General features: G+C 48.5%; 1 protein-coding gene across 4 annotated transcripts in view; it reads left to right on the plus strand.

The window, feature by feature from the left end:
* The first annotated feature begins 8391 nt into the window (after window positions 1–8391).
* Window positions 8392–18765, plus strand: part of GOLGA3 (golgin A3) — a 42799-nt gene continuing 32425 nt past the window's right edge. The window contains exons 1-3 of one of the 4 annotated variants that reach the window (XM_025473462.3): window positions 8392–8530; window positions 13678–13964; window positions 16787–17065. In XM_025473462.3, the coding sequence (XP_025329247.3) occupies window positions 13856–13964; window positions 16787–17065 (388 nt within the window). In that variant the 5' untranslated portion in view covers window positions 8392–8530; window positions 13678–13855. Of the gene's footprint in view, window positions 8531–12668; window positions 13106–13677; window positions 13965–16786; window positions 17066–18765 lie in introns of those variants that run through there. The other 3 variants (XM_025473463.3, XM_049102167.1, XM_049102166.1) reach the window with 3 other exon arrangements.

The raw sequence follows: 18765 nt of genomic DNA on the forward strand, positions 1-18765 counted from the left end.
CATTTGTCTGTGTGTCAGCTGCAATGTGCTTGTTGCTGTCACGGTGCACAGGCTACAGGCCTCACTGGTTACTGATTGAATGCCACTGAGAGTCTGTCTAATGAGCCATGTGGGCTGAATAGGACCTGTAGGCACATGGTACATGGGCTTGAGGCCTAGGTCTAAGCACCTAGGGAAGAGGGGAAGGCACAGCATCTTGTGGGTCCACCAGCCCAAAGTAACAGCCTTTCAGTCGCATATGGAAGCTGTGGCTTCATGTCTCTGCCCTGGGCTTAGCCTGTGCAGGAGTGAGGCCTGCGCTTCACATCATCACTCCCTTCTCTTTTGAAAGAGTAAAAACAAAAGTGTGGCTCCTGGGGGATATGCCAGCTCTTTAAGCATGGGTTTAAACAGAACGTGTGACTTCACTTGGGCTGCACTGGCTCCTTCTGTGAACGATAGGACACAGGTCCCTTTAGACAGCGGGTTACATAGGGCAGGGCCAACTCTGTGGGCCAACCCCTGGACCTCCCTTTTCCTAATAAGTGCTCGAGTCAGAACAGAGCTTATCTGCTCTCGCTCAGAGATGGAGCCTTGGGGCCAGGGCAGCTGTTCTCTGGGCTATTTCACAGACCTGGGTGGATGTGCACTCATGTTTTTATCAGTTCCTATTCAGCAACACCCTCCCACCCCACCTAGTAGCCAGCCCACATTTGGGCTGGATCCCTGTGGGGGATGGGGGGTGTCTAGGTGGCACAGGCTGCCTGGGTGTGAGTGGCCACCTCAAGACTGTGCTGGTCTACAGGTGCTTGGGCCAAGCCTGGAGCAGGCCCCACTGGCTCTCTGCTGCTTGCTCCCTGTCCCCTCCTTCCACAGCCTCACTCAGCCCGTCCCCAGGCTTGTGTCCCCATGAGAAGAGAGGCCAGCCCTACCCACGCCCCCATCTGCGGTGCACCATCGAAGGGGCTGCACACTAGTCCTTCCTGGCCCGCAGGTCTGAGCAATGAGGGAAGCCATTGATGCTGTGGAGGCCTTCCTGGGCACAGCCAGAATCCAGCAGCTCATGTCAGCGCAGGCTCACATGTGAGAGCAGAGCAGTGTTAGTGGATTCTGCCCCAGGGAAGCAAGCAAACCGTGAGAGAAGCTGAGAGTCATCCTGCCGCCTGCAGAGAGAAGGCCCAGAGGAGCCCAGCTCTGAATCAGGATGTCTGGTGAATACCAGCATCAGGAAGCCAACCTCAGGCTGAGAGAAAAAATGAGTGGCAGACTGAGTGCAGTTAGAAAGTCCAGTGTAGACCTGGCTTCACGTGTGGCTGGATGCAGGAAACTGAATGCCCAAAAGCAAGTGAATTTCCCCACTGGTTCAAATGGAAACCCATTACTGACCTACTTAATCACTAATAGGCCAGACCACAGCCTCCTGGGCCGTCAGCACTCCACAGGCAGGTGGGGCAGCCTCAGGCCAGGGGAAGATAAGTGTCAGGGGTTGTCAGTAGGACTCACCAGGAAAGCAGACCAGCTGCGGGGCAGTAGCTCTGGGGCTTGAGCCCAGAAAGGTCAGACAGCCTGTCAGACCTCAGCCTGCTGAGTGAGGCCTGACTAATGGGAACTGCTGGCAGTGGCCCAGAGGTAATGCCAGGTCTCAGTTACTCCCCTTGGGCTTGCCAGCGTGTGTGGGGTGGGGTGGGGACACGGAGGAGCCCAGACACACTTTTGAGATTCACAGCTCCCTGCAGAATTAATCCCAAGGACCTTGATGCACATGGGAGTGCTCCTAGTCAGCCCTCTCTGACACCATCCTATCTCTTGGGACATTGGCAAAAGTGAATGCAGCAGAGCAGGCCATGTGCAATCCTTTCTGCTTTCAGCTGCTGTCATGGCTTTTCAGAGGATTCTGAGAGAGAGACTCGGTTCTAAAGATTGGCCAGCTGAGCCCTGGTGACCCACAGAAGAGCTGTCTTGCCAGCTCCCAGGAGACCACTGTCCTGGGCTGAGGAATGTTGTGACCCAGTAACTTAAAGATAGCCATTTAAAAATCATAAACAGGGATCCCTGGGTGGCGCAGCGGCTTAGCGCCTGTCTTTGGCCCAGGGCGCGATCCTGGAGACCCGGGATCAAGTCCCACGTCGGGCTCCCGGTGCATGGAGCCTGCTCCTCCCTCTGCCTGTGTCTCTGCCTCCCTCTCTCTCTCTCTGTGTGTGACTATCATAAATAAATAAAAAAAATAATAAATAATAAAATAAAAATCATAAACATTTGGAATTCATAAGTCATGTTAAAAACAAAGGTCATGGGATCCCTGGGTGGCGCAGCGGTTTGGCGCCTGCCTTTGGCCCAGGGCGCGATCCTGGAGACCCGGGATCGAATCCCACATCGGGCTCCCGGTGCATGGAGCCTGCTTCTCCCTCTGCCTGTGTCTCTGCCTCTCTCTCTCTCTCTGTGACTATCATGAATAAATAAATAAAAAATCTTTAAAAAAAAAAAAAAAAACAAAGGTCATAAGCACTCAGGACTCATCCCTTTCTAATGAATTCACTCCATCCAACCATCACATGTGCTCCCATGGGTATTTGCATTGATAAGTCTGCGTGTCAGTTCTCCAGGATGGTGCATACCCCTGTCCACTCACCTGTTTGTGGACTGCAAATTGGTAGGTTGACCCTGCTCAGGGAGGATTCATACGACGGAAACTGGCAAATGCCACAAATCAGGGTCATCTGGTTTTGTTTTTGTTTATCCTGGAAAGAAATTTTTTTTTAAGATTTAATTTATTCATGAGAGACAGAGGCAGAGAGACAGGCAGAGGTAGAAGCAGACTCCACGCAGGGAGCCTAATGTGGGACTCGATCCTGGCACTCTGGATCACGCCCTGAGCCAAAAGCAGATGCTCAACCACTGAGCCACCCAGGCATCCCAAGAAGTTTGTTACAACACTTTTTCAGCACATGACTGCACCTGAACAATGAAACTGTGAAAACCTATATAGTTTGAAGCCACCACGTTTTGGGGTGGCTTGTTGCATAGCAAAGAATATCAGGACAGTGGCCCTGCCCCTTCCTGGAAAATCACCCCTTCAGTCCAGGCCACCTGCAGGGCCCCTCCCACCCCTGGACCCTGCAGAGCACCAGGAGGTCACATCTTCCTGTGACACGGCTCCCCAGATGGGCCTCCCTGGACCCTCCACCTCCTGCCACCCTCCAAGCAGTCATTCTAGCATTTGCCTGTTTGGTTTTCTTCCTGGCTGTTATTGTTGGAGAGTAAACGTGCTTATTGCTGTTTGTCTCCCCCTTCAAAGATCCAGAGCGGGAATCTTCCTGCCTTGTTCACTGTTCTACACTTGGCCCAAACATCTGACTTGGGCAAACATCTAGTGATGGTGGAGCTGTTGGCTGGTGTTGAGTGTGAGGATGAATGCAGACTTGGTGTAGGCGTCACTGATGGGGTCTTCCCTGACGCACAGGGGAAAAACTGCCCCTTACTGCCTCCCTGTTAAGCCTCATGTGCGAGCTCATTTTTAAAAATATTTTTTGTCTCCTGAAAATGATGAGCTTGAAACTCATCAGTGGTTTCCTACCCATCTGGCAGACCCTGTGCAGCTTGGCCCCTCATTGCAGACCCTCTCTGAATGTGCTGATTCCTTTCCTAGTAAACCTAGTGCCCAGACCCTTACATGCCTGCCTTTTTGTTATGCAAGTTTAGCTCAACTATGACTTCCTCAAAGAACTCTTTAAACAGGGGATCCCTAGGTGGCTCAGAGGTTTGGCACCTGCCTTCAGCCCAGGGAGTCCCAGGATCAGATCCTGCATCAGGCTCCCTGCGTGGAGCCTGCTTCTCCCTCTGCCTGTGTCTCTGCCTCTCTCTCTGTCTCTCTGTGTGTGTCTCATGAATAAATAAATAAAATCTTAAAAAAAGAAAGAAATCTTTAAACATGTGGCTCTCCTTGCTGTTCCCTCATCTAAGACACTGTTCCCACAGTGACCTGCACATGTCCCTGCTTTATTCTCATGTCTATTCAAACTCATCTGAGGGCCTCCCTGAACACTCTATCTAATATAGCAGCATGTCTGTTTCTTTATGCTGCCTTTTTCTGAACTCCTCACTTCCTGTCTTTTGTATCTGTTTGCTGTCTGGTTCTCTGGTAGGTTGTATGCACCAGCAGGAATTGTGTACAGGGTCTAAGACTTGGAGTATGGTAGGCTACAATTAATAGTGATTGAATGAATGCATGATAGCCTGATATAAGTGTCAGGCCCTCCTCCTGACACAGTTTCCTTCACATGAATTATGCCCTGAAAGGCTGATCTTTCCCACATGAAGCTGGACTGGAGCAGGAGTGCCATCTCCTGCTCCCCAGCTAACCCTATACTTAGAGCATTGACCAGCACTTCAAGGCACTGCAGCGTGTCCACCAACAGTTGCATGGATAACAGAACATGGTGTATCCAGACAGTGCAATATTATTCATTTGTAGACAGGAACAAAGTTCTGATACATGCTAAAAATGAGTGGCTCTCAAAACCTAATGCTGAGTAAGAGAGAAGGCAGTCACAAAATATGTATTGTGTGATTCTTTTTTTTTAAAGATTTTATTTATTTATTCATGATAGATAGAGAGAGAGAGAGAGAGAGAGAGAGAGAGAGGCAGGGACACAGGCAGAGGGAGAAGCAGGCTCCATGCCACGAGCCTGACTTGGGACTCAATCCTGGGACTCCAGGATCGTGCTCTGGACCAAAGGCAGGCACCAAATCGCTGAGCCACCCAGGGATCCCCTGTGTGATTCTTTTTATGAAACATTCAGAGTAGTCTGATCCATGGAGAGGGACAGTAGTTAGTGGTTGTCAGGGGAAGGGGTGTTGGGGGGACTGCATGCATACGAACAAGAGGGATCCTTTGGGGGTTATGGAAATGTTTTCTAACTGCAATGCAGTAAATCCAGCTTTATTTACTAAATCCAGCTTTATTTACTAAAATGTAGTAAATATAAACTGTAAATTTACCTAAAAAATTGAATTGTACACATAGAATGGGTAAGCTATATTGTATGTAAATAAGACCTTTATTTTTTTTATAAGACCTTTAATAACAACATTTTTACTTAATTAGCATTTTTCCCTGCATGGATATGTCATTGATATATAGGCTCATATGTGTTTCATTTAGTGTTGTCTGTCACATTTTTACCGTAATTTGTTTCTCCAGCTTCCCACACAGGTTGCACCTTGCACAGCTGTAGTATAAGCTCAAAACCAGGAAACACGCTAGTGTCCAAAGCTCAGGATGCAGAGACCTGTCGCAGAGACCTGTCTCCTGCTCTGCTTGAGCCACCCCACACCCAGCATTCCTTAGCAACCACTAATCTGTTTTCCATCTCTGTCATCATATTGTTTCACAAATATTATGTAAATGAAAGCATGTAATACAGTATAGTTCCTTTGAGATATTTTCCCTCAGCATAATGCCTTGGAGATTGTCTAAGTTGTTACAATACCCTTTGTTTTTTTTTTTTTTTTTTTTTTTTTAATACCCTTTGTTATTGCTGAAGAGAGTCCAGTGATGTGGATGCTCCACAGTTTAACCATTTGTGCATTGCGAGCTTGGTCTGATTTTGGTTGTTTCCAGTTTTGAGCTATTACAAAAAAAAGTATGGTAAACAACAGTGCCCAGGTTTTCGTGTGGATCTAAGTTTCATTTCTCTGAGATAAATATCCAGGAGTGCTGTTGCTGGGTCATACAATCAAATATATGTTTAATTTAAAGAAATTGCCAAACTACATTATCAATGGCTATACCATTTGATAGCCCCACAGTTATGTATGAAAAATCTAGTTTATCCACATAATTGCCAGCATTTGCTATTGGTACTAATTATTTTAGCTACTCTGATAGATGTGTGCAGTAAGATCTTGAGGTGGTCTTAATTTTCTTTTTTATAACGGCTAGTGATGTTGAACATTTTCACAAGCTTGTTTGCTGTCTGAACATTCTTTTCAGTTAATTGCCTCTTCTTATATTGGCCTATCTTCTAACTGCATTTTTTTCTTTTTAACTTTTGGGAGTTCATAATATATCATAGGTACCAGTCCTTTATGTAATATATGGTTTGCAAATATTTTCTATGTGTAGCTTGTCTTTTCATCATTTTAGTGGAATCTTTCTCAAAACAAATGCTTTTAATTTTGGTGAAGTCCAATGTATTAATTTTGTTCTTTTGTAGAATCATGTTCAAAAACACTTCACCAAGCCCTCTCAGGCCTGAGATTTTTCCTGTAAAAGTTTCATAGTTTTGCACATTTCTGCACTTATGCCCATCATCATTTTGAGTTAAAATTTCCATTTGCAGGGCAGCCCTGGTGGCCCAGCAGTTTAGCGCTGTCTTTGGCCCAGGGTGTGATCTTGGAGACCGGGGGTTGAGTCCTGTGTCGGGCTCCCTGCATGGAGCCTGCTTCTCCCTCTGCCTGTGTCTCTGCCTTTCTCTCTGCGTCTGTCTCTCATGAATAAATAAAATCTTAAAAAAAAAATTCCATTTACAGATACCACGATGGTCTATGTAGAAGATTTTGAGAAATTTATAAGGAAAAACCTAAAATAGGTGAGTTCAGCAAGTTCTCAGGATACAAGGTCAACACACAGCATTTAATCACATTTCTTTTTTTTTTTTAATTTTTATTTATTTATGATAGTCACAGAGACAGAGACAGAGAGGCAGAGACACAGGCAGAGGGAGCAGCAGGCTCCATGCACCGGGAGCCCGACGTGGGATTCGATCCCGGGTCTCCAGGATCATGCCCCGGGGCCAAAGGCAGGCGCCAAACCGCTGCGCCACCCAGGGAACCCTAATCACATTTCTATATACTAACAACTAAGTGTGGAAACCATACTTTAAAACACAATACCAGGATACCTGGGTGGCAGTGGATTGAGCATTTGCCTTCAGCTCAGGTCAGGATCCTGGGTTAGGGGTGGGAGGTGTCCCTGCTTCTCCTTCTCCTCCCTGCTCCAGTTCTCTTGCTATCTCTGTCTCTTTCTCTCAAATAAATAAAATCTTAAAACACACACACACATACACACACACAATACCATTTACTTTTTTTTTTTTTTTTTAAGATTTTATTATTTATTCATGAGAGACACAGAGAAGCAGAGACACAGGCAGAGGGAGAAGCAGGCTCCATGCAGGGAGTCCGATGTGGAACTTGATCCCGGGACTCCAGGACCATGCCCTGGGCCAAAGGCAGACGCTCAACCACTGAGCCACCCAGGCATCCCCACAAAACCATTTACAATTACTGCAAAGAAAATTAAATACTTCAGTATAAACTTAACAACATGTACAGGATCTGTATGATCAAAATTACAAAATGTTTCAAGAAGTCAGAGAAGCCCTAAATAAATGGAGAGACACACCATGTTCACTGACTGAAAGTCTTAACATAGTAAAGATGTCAATTCTCCCCAAATTGATCTCTGATTTCAATGCAATTCTATCAAAAGCTCAGGATTTTTATAGACACAGACAAGTTTATTCTAAAATTTATATGCATGGTTCCATAAATACCTGGAAAAATCCTGAAAACGAGCAAAGTGAGAGAAACAGCGTACCCAGTGACAGGGCTTGCTGCACCACTGCCATGTGGGAGGCTGTAGTGTAGGCAGAGCGGTGTATACAGAGCAGTGTAGACAGAGGGGTGTGGGCAGCGGTATAGACAGCACGGTGTAGACCAAGTGACAGGCCACAGAGGACCCAGAAGCACCCCCAGGGGCATCCAACTGTGGACAAGTGTGCAAAAGCAAGTGAGTGGAGAGAGGTCAGTTTTTCATTAAATGGCGCTGAAAAAGTTGATATCCATAAAGACAACAAAGAACAGGCCTTCACTGCCCCTCAGGCCCCAGGCCAACGACGTTTTGTTGCTTGAAAAGGTAGGACATTGCTGTGGCCCCACAGGGGGAGTCACTCTTGCTTTGGCACCTGAAACATGACTGAGAAGAGGCCCGGAGGTGGGGTGCGGGGCGCGGGGCTGGGGGTCCGCAGAGACCAGCCGCGTGACCCCAGCCGCACGCCCCCGGCCCCCGGCCCCCGGCCCCCGGCCCCCGCCTTCCGCAGGCACCACCTGGCCACGCCCCCAACGGGGCCGGGCCGGGCCGGGCCGGGCCGACGCGACCACGCCCACAGCCTGACAGGTGGGCGGGACGGGGCGGAGCTCCGCGCCCTGGCCACGCCACTTCCGCCGGAAGTTTGCTCCTCTAGCTTCCTGCCAGAGTAGATCCTGCGAGTCCAGAAGTTGCGCTTCCACCCGGCAGATACCCGCATACTTTCGGAAATCTGTGTCGCGTCAGTTGTGGGTGGGCTCTCGGATTCCACGCCTCGGTCGGGGCTGCCCGGCCTGAGGGCGCTGTCTGCAGGCGGGAGAGGACGTCTGTCTTCCGGAACGGAGGCAGCGCGCACGGGTTGTTTCCCGACGGTTCTAGCTCGTCACCTCCCCGCGCCCCGCCCCTCTCGCGGCCACGTCTCCGCTGGAGCAGCGCGGCCGCCGAAGCTTCCGCGGCACCCGGGTGAGGGTCGCGGGCAGGTGCCCAGGCGGGTGCTCCGGCCTGGGAGGGCACGGGGCCGCCGGGGGCGGGGCCGGGGGGCGGAGAGCCGCGGCGCAGTGGAGGCTGAGGCCGGGCGCCTGGTCCCGGCGGGCGCGGAGGGCCAGCCCAGGCTCCCCCCGGAGCGGCTCCGCCCCGTGTCGCTCCGGCCGCTCGCTGTTGGTTGACGCGGGGCCTGGAACCGGCCTGCGGCGTTGTTGGCGGGGCTGGCAGCCCGAAGAGCCGCCGGGCGAGCCGTTCCGGAGCGCTGTGTGCGCGGAACCCGGCGGGATGCGCGGCGGGAGGCTGTGTCCTGTCGCAGAAGTCCTGTCGCGGTGACGACCGTGACCCGGCGTCGGGAGGCCCGGTGGCTGGGGGTGCGCATGGCCCCGGGCAGAGCAGGTGCACGGCCTGGCCTCGTGCAGCGGGCCGCGGGGCGGGGTCAGGGCCTCCTGGTGCGGGGCCTGCCCCCCTGAGCCCTCCTGCCGGCAGGGCTACCCTGGGGCAAGAGTGTCTCAGGCCGGTTGAGCGGCAGTGCGGTGACCTCGAGGGCGAGGAACTTGGCTGGACTTCGGAGAGAAGTTTGTCAGGAGCATTATACAAAGGCAGGATAATGGTGGGGTGTCGACTAAGATGCAGCGTAGGGAGGAGCCAGATGGTAGGCAGCTTCCTAGTTCATTGTAAGAGGCTTGAGTTTTAGTGTCCGAGTGATTGAAAACCGCTGTGACGTAGTCTGCCATTTACAGGTGACTCATGCATTTAAAAATTTTTTTTAAGTTCCCTTAACATTGCCAGCCTTTTACTGGAGCGAGAGCTTTCAGTGAACATACCTTGAATGCCAAGAAAAGAAAATAAAACTCATCCAACATTACTGAAATTCAAAAGTAGCCTTTTTGGTTTGTTGTTATTTCATTTCGTTTTGGCCAGTTGCCTTGAGCAGCACCCTTTCCTAAGTGAGAATGTCTTGAGGTGGCTTCAGTTGTCAGAGTTGACAAGCAGCGGTCCAAGGGAAAACAACACTCATAATAACAGTGACCATCTATTGAGGACATGGGACAGACCTGTGCTGTGCTAATCCACTTAATCTTGGCATGATTTTTATTCTTTCTCATCTTGGTGATGAGGAAGTCAGCTACAAGGGGTTAAGAAATCTGCCCAGACCTCATAGCTGAGGGTGCAGGAGTCAGGACTGGCCCTGGAGCCCACCCTTTACAGAACACTGCTGTACAGAGCCTTTGCACACTGTCGCTGTTTACCTGTGGTCACTGGTATGGCCTCAATTAGATGTTATTTTCTTAAGGAAATCCTGTTTTCTCTCTGGCCATGCTATTTGTCATTGCCAGTGGAAACTTATGCAAGGCGCAGTGCCTGGAGCCATGATACGTATCTGGAACTCATACGATCTGCTCTAGGGGGAAGCCAGAAGTCACACACACATGCCCAAGACCGTGTTCTGGCTGTGAGGTCCCTCCATGTCAGATGGCATGAATTCTGAGTTTGGAACACTTTATACGTGGTGGCGTCATTCTGTCTTTTCCCTCCAGGAGCACAGCAGAATGCAGGTGGTCCAAAATAGTACTGTGATCATACTGATACTTTAATTTGTTTTTAAATCTCGAACTGGAATGCACATTACTAATAACAGCTTCCTTGTGCTGCTCTCCCCGCTGTCTGACCCTTCTTGCCCTGTTTTGTCAGCAGTGAGGGAATGAGACCCTGACAACTGAGACATGATGCTAAGTAAAATTTACCTGAGACTGAGCATAGAGAATGGCAGCTTCTTGCCTTCAGGGAAATGCCACCTCAGCAGAGGCTGCTCTGGGTAGCCAGGGAGTTCTGTCTGTTGTGTCCGGCTTCAGGAGGAGCTGCCCATGAACAGGACTCATCTCTGAGTGCCAGGGTCTCATGTTGTGGAGGGCTGCTGCATCCAACTCTGAAGCCAGTAGGACCTCTTGGGAGTCAGGTTTCTTGAGTATCAAGAAATTCAAATAAAGGGAACTAAATGAGTGGAGTATGTGACAGCGTCGGGCTCAGGTGGCCTGTTTGGTGGAGGTGGAGCGTGTCAGCCACAGTTTCTCTTTCCTGGACAGCGTCAGGGTGCAGTGTTGTGGTCACTGCTTGCCTTGGTGGCCAGTTCTCCTGAGCAGAAGTTGGTCCCTCTGCCTTCCCGCATCTGGTTGGTGTGTCCTGTCTCTAGGATGGGAGTGAAGTCTGTCTGGCTGCCCTGCTCTTCCTTCTTACCCAGGTGACACTGCTCGTTTGGGATGTGGCTGTTACTGCTCTGCAGGTTTATAACTCCCAGGGGCTTTCTTTGTCTCTCAGTGGAACCATAGCTTCCAAGTTTTTTTTGGTAGGAATAGTTAGTTTTCCTGTATTTGAAAAGGCAGTTTTGATGTTCAGGAGGCAAACACTGTTTTGTTGTTGAACCATTAGCTTGATTACTAAGGGGTGGAACTTGGCAGAGCCAAAGCTTGAAGTTAGTAGTCTGAGTTGAACATCGCTCAGAGTAGGGGATGTTTGAGGAGCAGGGCAGACTTGGAGCGGTGGTTTCTGCTTCTGGCTTCTTACAGCATGTTGGAGGAGATGGGCGCACACACATTCGCAGTATGGTGTGCACAGAGGGGTTAGCTCGATGGCAGAAGCAAGTGAGCTAGGTAGGTACTCTACCAGAGGGCCAGGAGAGACTTGAGAGCAGTGCTGAATGGTGGACATGGACGAATCCTTGGGAATTTGCCTGGTGGTCAAGGGGGAAGAGGCATCCATGGCAGAGGGACCAACCTCTGCCTGAAAAATGCTCATTTGCCATTTTGTTACCCTTTCAGGCATCACGGGGAAAGGTGATCTACACATCTTCACCCTTGCCTCCACAAGACATTTGAAAGCAAAATGTGCACATTTTCTCTCTTTTTTTTTCTTTTTTAAGACTTATTTATTTACTTATTCATGAGAGACATGCAGAGAGAGAGAGAGAGAGAGAGAGAGAGAGAGGGGCAGAGACACAGGCAGAGGGAGAAGCAGGCTCCATGCAGGGAGCCCGATGCGGGACTCCATCCTGGGTCTCCAGGATCACTCCCTGGGCCGAAGGTGGTGCTAAACCGCTGAGCCACTTGGGCTGCCCACATTTTCTCTTGTTAAGGAACATATCAGGATGACCAGCACATACAGTGTGCCCTGTGCAGTGACAGTTGATTCCGTGTTCCACTCTATTTGTTGCCACATGTTCTTGAAGTGGCAAGCTTGCCAAGAAGGGGACAGCCTGGCTGTCCTTTTGCTGATGTGCCTTGTCTTGCTTTGTGGGCATCTTCTCTATAGGATCAGCCATCTATAGTAGCCAAGGGGTTTTCTGTGGAGCTGGGACCCTGTGAAATGGTGATTTTTGGAGGGCTCCATGGGATGTTTGGGGACAGATAGGGAACCTCCCAAGAGCCTGTTTGTCTCTCCCTACCCCTCCCCAACCTCATTGCAGACAGGATCATGTTCTAGCCAGCCTCGGTAACTCCCTTCATTTCTGTGATCCAGGTATTGTTTCAGTCTTCAAATATTTACATAAGTGAGACAGCATAAGCCACGCTGGCACCCAGTGCTTTTCAGTTAGCTGGTGGGATTGTAATTACCACTATTGTCACACATGCTATCCATGGTTCTTTCTAGTATAACCCATAGGGCTGGTTTTACCTCTGATGGTACATGCAACCTTTTCATAGTTGTATTAGCACCACTACTGAACCATTGCATCTTTGGCCTGTAAGGTACTAGGCAGCAGAGTGGAACGTGTGGATTATTAGAGCTGCAAGCTAGACACTCCTGGGTTTACACAGGGCAGACTGCCATCACTAGTCACTTGATGCATGGGTAGACCAGGTTATGTCAGTCACCAGTGGGTGCCTGTTCATGGGGTATGGCAAGAGAGACTTGTAGATAAAGAGGCACACCCACATCCTCCTGTTGTGGAGTCAGCATCATCATCAGCCTCTTCTCTTGTGGGCCACTGCTTAGGCTCTTACCTGCGATGTCTATATAGGATTTGTAAGCTGGAGAAAGAAGTTATGTAAATTTTTGTCCTGACTCATGAAACACAGAACAGTATATAGGATAACGTGAAACTTACTTTAAGGGATGTAGATGCTGTCATCTCTACAGAAGGAATGGTGGCTCACACTTTACCTGGTGATGAGGAACAGATTATGAACATGCTTGTTGCACTTCCAAAATGGCAACCAATTGCCAGATTTTGGGCAAAGTTCTGCTTCCTAGCCTAGCAATGGGACGCCTAGGTTGAGTGTCTGTCTGCCTTTGGCTCAAGGAGTGATCCCAGGTCTGGGGATGAGTCCCGCATCAGGCTCCCTGTGGGGAACCTGCTTCTCCCTCTGCCTGTGTCTCTGCCTCTCTCTCTCTCTCTGTGTCTCTCATGAATAAATAAATAAAATCTTTGAAAAAAAAATCTTAAAACAACAACAACAACAACAACAACAACAACTTAGCCTAGCAGGATGGGCTAAAAGCAAAAAGACGAGACTGGTCACCTGCTGTGAGATGCCTTCTCTGGACCCTGATTCCCAGGTGGCTACATTTCCATGTGTAACAACCCCCCCGCCCCCACCTCCGCCGCCCAATGCTTCTTCCTATATGGTGTAGAGTTTCCATGTTCCATGTACTTGCATCTTCCACCATCAGGTCAGGCCTCCTGGGAGGGGAGCTGGCTCTTGTGGCCCTGTGAGTGCTTAGGCCTGAGTGTCCAGTATAGAAGTCACTGGCCACATGTGGTTATTTCACTCAAATTGCTTCAATCTTAACAAGAAACTCAGTTCCACAGCTTCCTGAACCCTGCCTCTGCTAGGAGGCTCCCTGTGCTCTGGCCTTGCGGGGTGGCCCTGAGCCAGCACCAGTATAGACATTAAGCACCTTCGGGAATGGGTCCTGGTGTGGCTAGTTCAGCATTTTATCCTCAAAACCTGGGATATTAAAAAAAAAAAAAAAAAAACTGGGATATTGTAGGTACTCAAGGGTTATCTGTTGAATGAATACATATATGTTTATTATGTAGCAGTGAATTGGGAGCCAGATGTTAGTCTTGGAATTACTCAGATCTGACAAATGAAACTTCATAATACTTTGTTTCCCCCCCCCATCAGGTACCATGATATTACTTGGTTTGATTTCAAGCCACTTATGAGACTAGATTTCCCCCGAATGGAAAGCCTAGTACGGCCCTTCCCAGAAGCTCTTGGTTGCTGCTGATGGCCGAAACCAAACCTGCCAGCATCTTACTTGTGACCCTCAAGTCTCAGCTCAGCCTGTGCCGTTCTGACCATGGACAGAATGCCAGCTGGATCCAGCAGTGGCACCCCAGCTCACCCGGAGGCCCTCCCCAAGCCCCCAAACTCACTGGTGCCACCTAACCAATGGGACAAAGCTCAGTGTAAGTCACTGGTTACTCTGCACTGCTGATATTTTGTCTTTAAATAGGAGGATGTGGATCATCTTGCACTTTGGAACAAGACTGTGGTGTTTAAGACCATAGTGAACTTTATGTTTAGAATGTGTTTTTACTAATCAGATGATTTAAACATCAACTTTAAATCAAGTACTGTGCATGTTAAACAGAATAGGAGCTGTCCCATGTGCTGCTCCAGGAGGATGCAGCATCGATGTTTCTCTCCTTTAAGGCTTCTGTGAGTCTTCACTGACTGCGTTCTTCCCTGCCTAACATCCTACCTTTTTTGTTGGTTGGTTGCCCAAGTTTCACTAACTTCACTAACTATCCAGAAACGATCCACTAGTGATCTAGGGATTATTGGACCACATTTCCATGTTAGCTGATGGCTTATTCGTGCATTAGAACTATGGGGTGAATTCACTCGGTTCTTATACCCCTTGCTATTTTGGGATGGTCAGAAAGTCATAGTGTGTTTGAAAGTCATAGAGTATATACGTACTGGTTTGTAGCAGAAATTGCATTCTGTTCTTGCAAGTGATATTCAGGCACCTAAAATGGTTTGGTTGATTACTGCTCCTTCAGTGCCAGGCAGGTTGGTAAAAGCAAGTGCCCAAAACCAAGGATTCGGCAGCAGGATTCAGCTCTTAAATGTCACTAAGACGATGAAGCAGAGTTCTTGTTTGATCCCATTTTACTTCTTGTGTAATGGAAGATTAATGATGCACACGCCTTAGGGTACTTGTGAGACTGAAAGAAATGGTGCATAAAACACAAGTACTCAGATGCTCTGGGAAGTGGTAGGAGCCATATTTTATCATTGTCATCTTTGTTACTTGTTTATCCACAATTTGGCTTGTGTTTGGGAACAATAGTCTTTTTTTTTTTTTTTTTAAAGATTTTATTTATTTATTCATGAGAGACACGGAGAGAGAGAGGCAGAGACATAGGCAGAGGGAGAAGCAGGCTCCATGCAGGGAACCCGATGTGGGACTCGATCCCAGGTCTCTAGGATCACGCTCAACCACTGGGCCATCCAGGCGTCCCTGGGCCAAAGGCAGACGCTCAACCGCTGAGCCACCCAGGTGTCCCAGGAACAATAGTCTTAATGTTTTGGGGGCCTTCTTTCACTTTATTTATTTATTTATTTATTTATTTATTTATTTATTTATTTATTATTTATTTATGATAGTCACACATTGAGAGAGAGAGAGAGAGAGAGAGGCAGAGACATAGGCAGAGGGAGAAGCAGGCTCCATGCACCGGGAGCCCGATGTGGGATTCGATCCCGGGTCTCCAGGATCGCGCCCTGGGCCAAAGGCAGCGCTAAACCGCTGCGCCACCCAGGGATCCCTATTTTTTTATTTTTTAAAGATTTATTTATTTATTTATGATAGAGAGAGAGAGAGAGAGAGAGGCAGAGATACAGGCAGAAGGAGAAGCAGGCTCCATGCCAGGAGCCTGACGTGGGATCGATCCCGGGACTCCAGGATCGCGCCCTGGGCCAAAGGCAGGTGCTAAACCGCTGAGCCACCCAGGGATCCCTCTTTCACATTTTTTAAATGGGCAAAATAATGTACAAAAAATTATTTTGTTATGTTAATGGGAAGATGTAGAAACTCTCTCAGATCTCTAAGTCCATCAGAAAGTGGTATTGACCCAGTTACCTTGTATCTGAAATGCAGACTCCCTTTCCTCCTCACCCAACATGGAGCCGAAGGGATGTTTGCAGAGGAGCAGATGGTTGGGTCAGGGCCGAGTCCAGCTTTGAGTCTGTGGTGCCCCGTTTGTATTCTCTTTTTCCTCCCAGGGAAGCGTGACAGTGAGTTGCTGTATTGGTTGGAACTCACATTTTGAGTGTCAGAAACCCATTTAAATTTGCTTGGCAAAAGGCAATTTCCTGGATGCCTCTTGGGTACGGCAAGGGATCCCAGTGATGGGATCCCTGTGGGAGGCTAAGGCCTTTCTGTACTTGGGAACTTCTGGAACCACACCCAGAGATTCCTGGGCCTTCCCTTCCTCCCTCTGGCACCATCTTGGTTCTTGACTGCCAACTGGCTCCCCCACTGGGGTGAGGGGGCAGGGAAGGTAAAAATCATTTAATTATAAGAAGTCTTTTTTTTCTTTTGACAAGGTAATAGGTTTTGTTTTTTGTTTGCTTTTGAAGTAGGTTTTGTTAGCGTATGACAAATCTGTGTATAATGATGTTAGTGGGTGAAACTGAGCTGGATATGTGGGTATATAGTCATCACTGGTTAAACTTGGGTTTTTATCTAGCAAGTGTTCATCAGACAGAAGCACAGACTCTGTGCTCAGCTTTGGTGTAATTGTTTGGATCAGCTAATGTACCTTTTTGCCTTAGATTTCTTATTTTGGAGAATAAACTTATGCTTTGAAACAACTTTGGAACTGCCCCATGTCAGTGTGAGGCTATGGCTCTGGTTAGCAGTTTCCAGCTCCTGTTAGGAACGCTGTTAGCTGTGTTTGTAGCAATTATTTCTTTTGCTATTTTTTGAAAACAGACTTTCATAGGATTTCGCATTGCTCTCCTTTAAATGAGAAGAAAACATTTCTACTTAAATCCCACGACCATGATTCCACAGATAAGCAGCCACACCACTTGTGTGATTCCCACTGACTTGAGGAGAGTGAGGCCTGCTCTCCTCCCAGAGTGAAGGATCTCTTAGGACATGGAGATAGCACATGCTCACGTACCCCAAGTCCCTTCTGTCCTGTTTTAGCTGCGTGTCTGAAGAACTTGATGTAGTTGTTAAAACCATGATGCCCCTAGCATGCTGTCTTTTCAGGTGCTGGTATCGAGGTGCACAGAGCTTCAGACAGAGATGGAGACCTGGATGTTCCCAGCAAGGTCAACACCTGTCAGAATGGGCCGATGCTGCCAATCCCAGATCCTTCGTCATCTCTTGGGACCCCCACAAGCCCAGTGGGTCCTGATGCCTCTCCAGGTGTGGCTGGTTTCCATGACAACCTAAGGAAGTCTCAGGGGACTAGTGCTGAGGGCAGTGTTAGAAAAGAAGCTTTGCAGTCTCTCAGACTCAGTCTTCCTATGCAAGAAACGCAACTGTGTAAGCATCTGTTCCCACCGGGCTCTTCCCCACTCCCCCTCGCCCCTCCTCCCATGTTCCTTGTTGCTCACCACCATCAGAGGCATGTGCCCTGACCGGCTTGCTGCCCGTCCCTCTGTCTTCACTGTTTTATCACTGTGGTGGGTTGTGCATTTAGTAAGTGGCTCCCTTTTAGAGAGAACATAACACTTCTTCATGGTTGATCCTGGGACGGTACTCAAGATCTGGGCTTATTTATTTATTATTTTTTTAAAAGATTTTATTTTTATTTATTTGGAGTGAGGTGAGAGCACACAGAGGGAGAGGGAGCCTGCTTTGCAGGGAGCCTGACATGGGCCTCGATCCCAGGATCATGATCTAAGCCAAAGGCAGACCTGTCACTGACTGAGCCCCCCAGGCATCCCTAGGTCTGGGTTTAAAGGACTGTGCGAAATGTCTTTTTTTTTATCCTGGACGGTGAGCAAGCAGTCAGTGGGGAGTTAAACCTTAACGACTTTCTTTTCTGAGTTATTTTAATCAGTGTGGGGACCCAGAGGTGAACGGGTCACAAACTGGCAGCCTTGAGCCCTGGAAACTTATAGGCCTGTCTCTAGCACATTTGTCATACACAGACCTATGTGATCTTATGTAATGGGATCGTACCACACATGACTCTCATTCCCCTCCCCTCCAAGTAAGCCACATTCTCACATGATCCTTTCCAGGCCTCTGCAGATGGCCAGGCTTCGGTCATTGTATTTTAAAAAAAGGATTATATTATCACATTCTATATTTCCTGTTTAGTGTTATCATGTGGAGATTGCCCCATGCTGTCTGATAAAGCTCCAGATTCATTCTTTCCAGGCTGGTCAGGAGCCCCTATCGTGGCCAGGAAGGGGGGCGGTGGGGGCTTCCTGCATCTCTTCGTCCATGTATGACTAATGCTGCAGAGAGTGCCTTGGCACAGGTGTCCACATTGTGGGTGCTGGAATTTCTGTGGGCTATTTCTCAGAAGCAATGACATGTATAGCCCTCTCTCCATGCCACTAATGACCCTGAGAAGGCACAGGCTCTCTCTGGCCCATAGGTGCTGTTTCCAGTTTCACCAGCCTACTGGCTGTGCCATGATGCTGCTTTGGTACTTTAGTTTGGAGCTTGCACTTCTCTGATAATTTGGGCATCTTCTACCTGTTGGCCATTTAGGCATTCTTTTCTGTGAATTGTCTGTTGGTTTGTTTGGCCCATTTTTCTTTTGGATTGCTTGCCCCTTTCTTTACAGGCATTATTTTACTAGGGCTGCATTGTGTTTTAAGATTTCTGTAAATTTAGGGGCGCCTGGCTGGCTCATTGGTGGAGCATGTGACTCTTGATCTCGGGGTTGTGAGTTAGAGCCTCACATTGGGTGTAGAGCTTACTTTAAAAAAAATAATAAACCTTAGCTATCAACATTGAAGTCCAGAGCTGTCATGTAAAAGTCTGGATTCTTGACTATAGGGATCTGTGAGTCCTAAGCCCTGCTGCTGACCCCCCTTGGTAAGCATTCACCCAGCCCTGAGCCTGCTGACTTGGGACATGTACCCCTAGGTGTTTGCCATGTGGACCCCTTAGCCTTGTGAAAAGAACCAGGCCTTTTCAGTGATCACTACACACATTGGTAATGACTTGGTGACTTCCTAGTGAAGTTCTTGGCAGTTGCTCAGGTGTTAAAGTTATTATTTTTT

This window comes from Canis lupus, chromosome 26 (assembly GCF_003254725.2).
Source record: "Canis lupus dingo isolate Sandy chromosome 26, ASM325472v2, whole genome shotgun sequence".
Taxonomy (NCBI): Eukaryota; Metazoa; Chordata; class Mammalia; order Carnivora; family Canidae; genus Canis; species Canis lupus.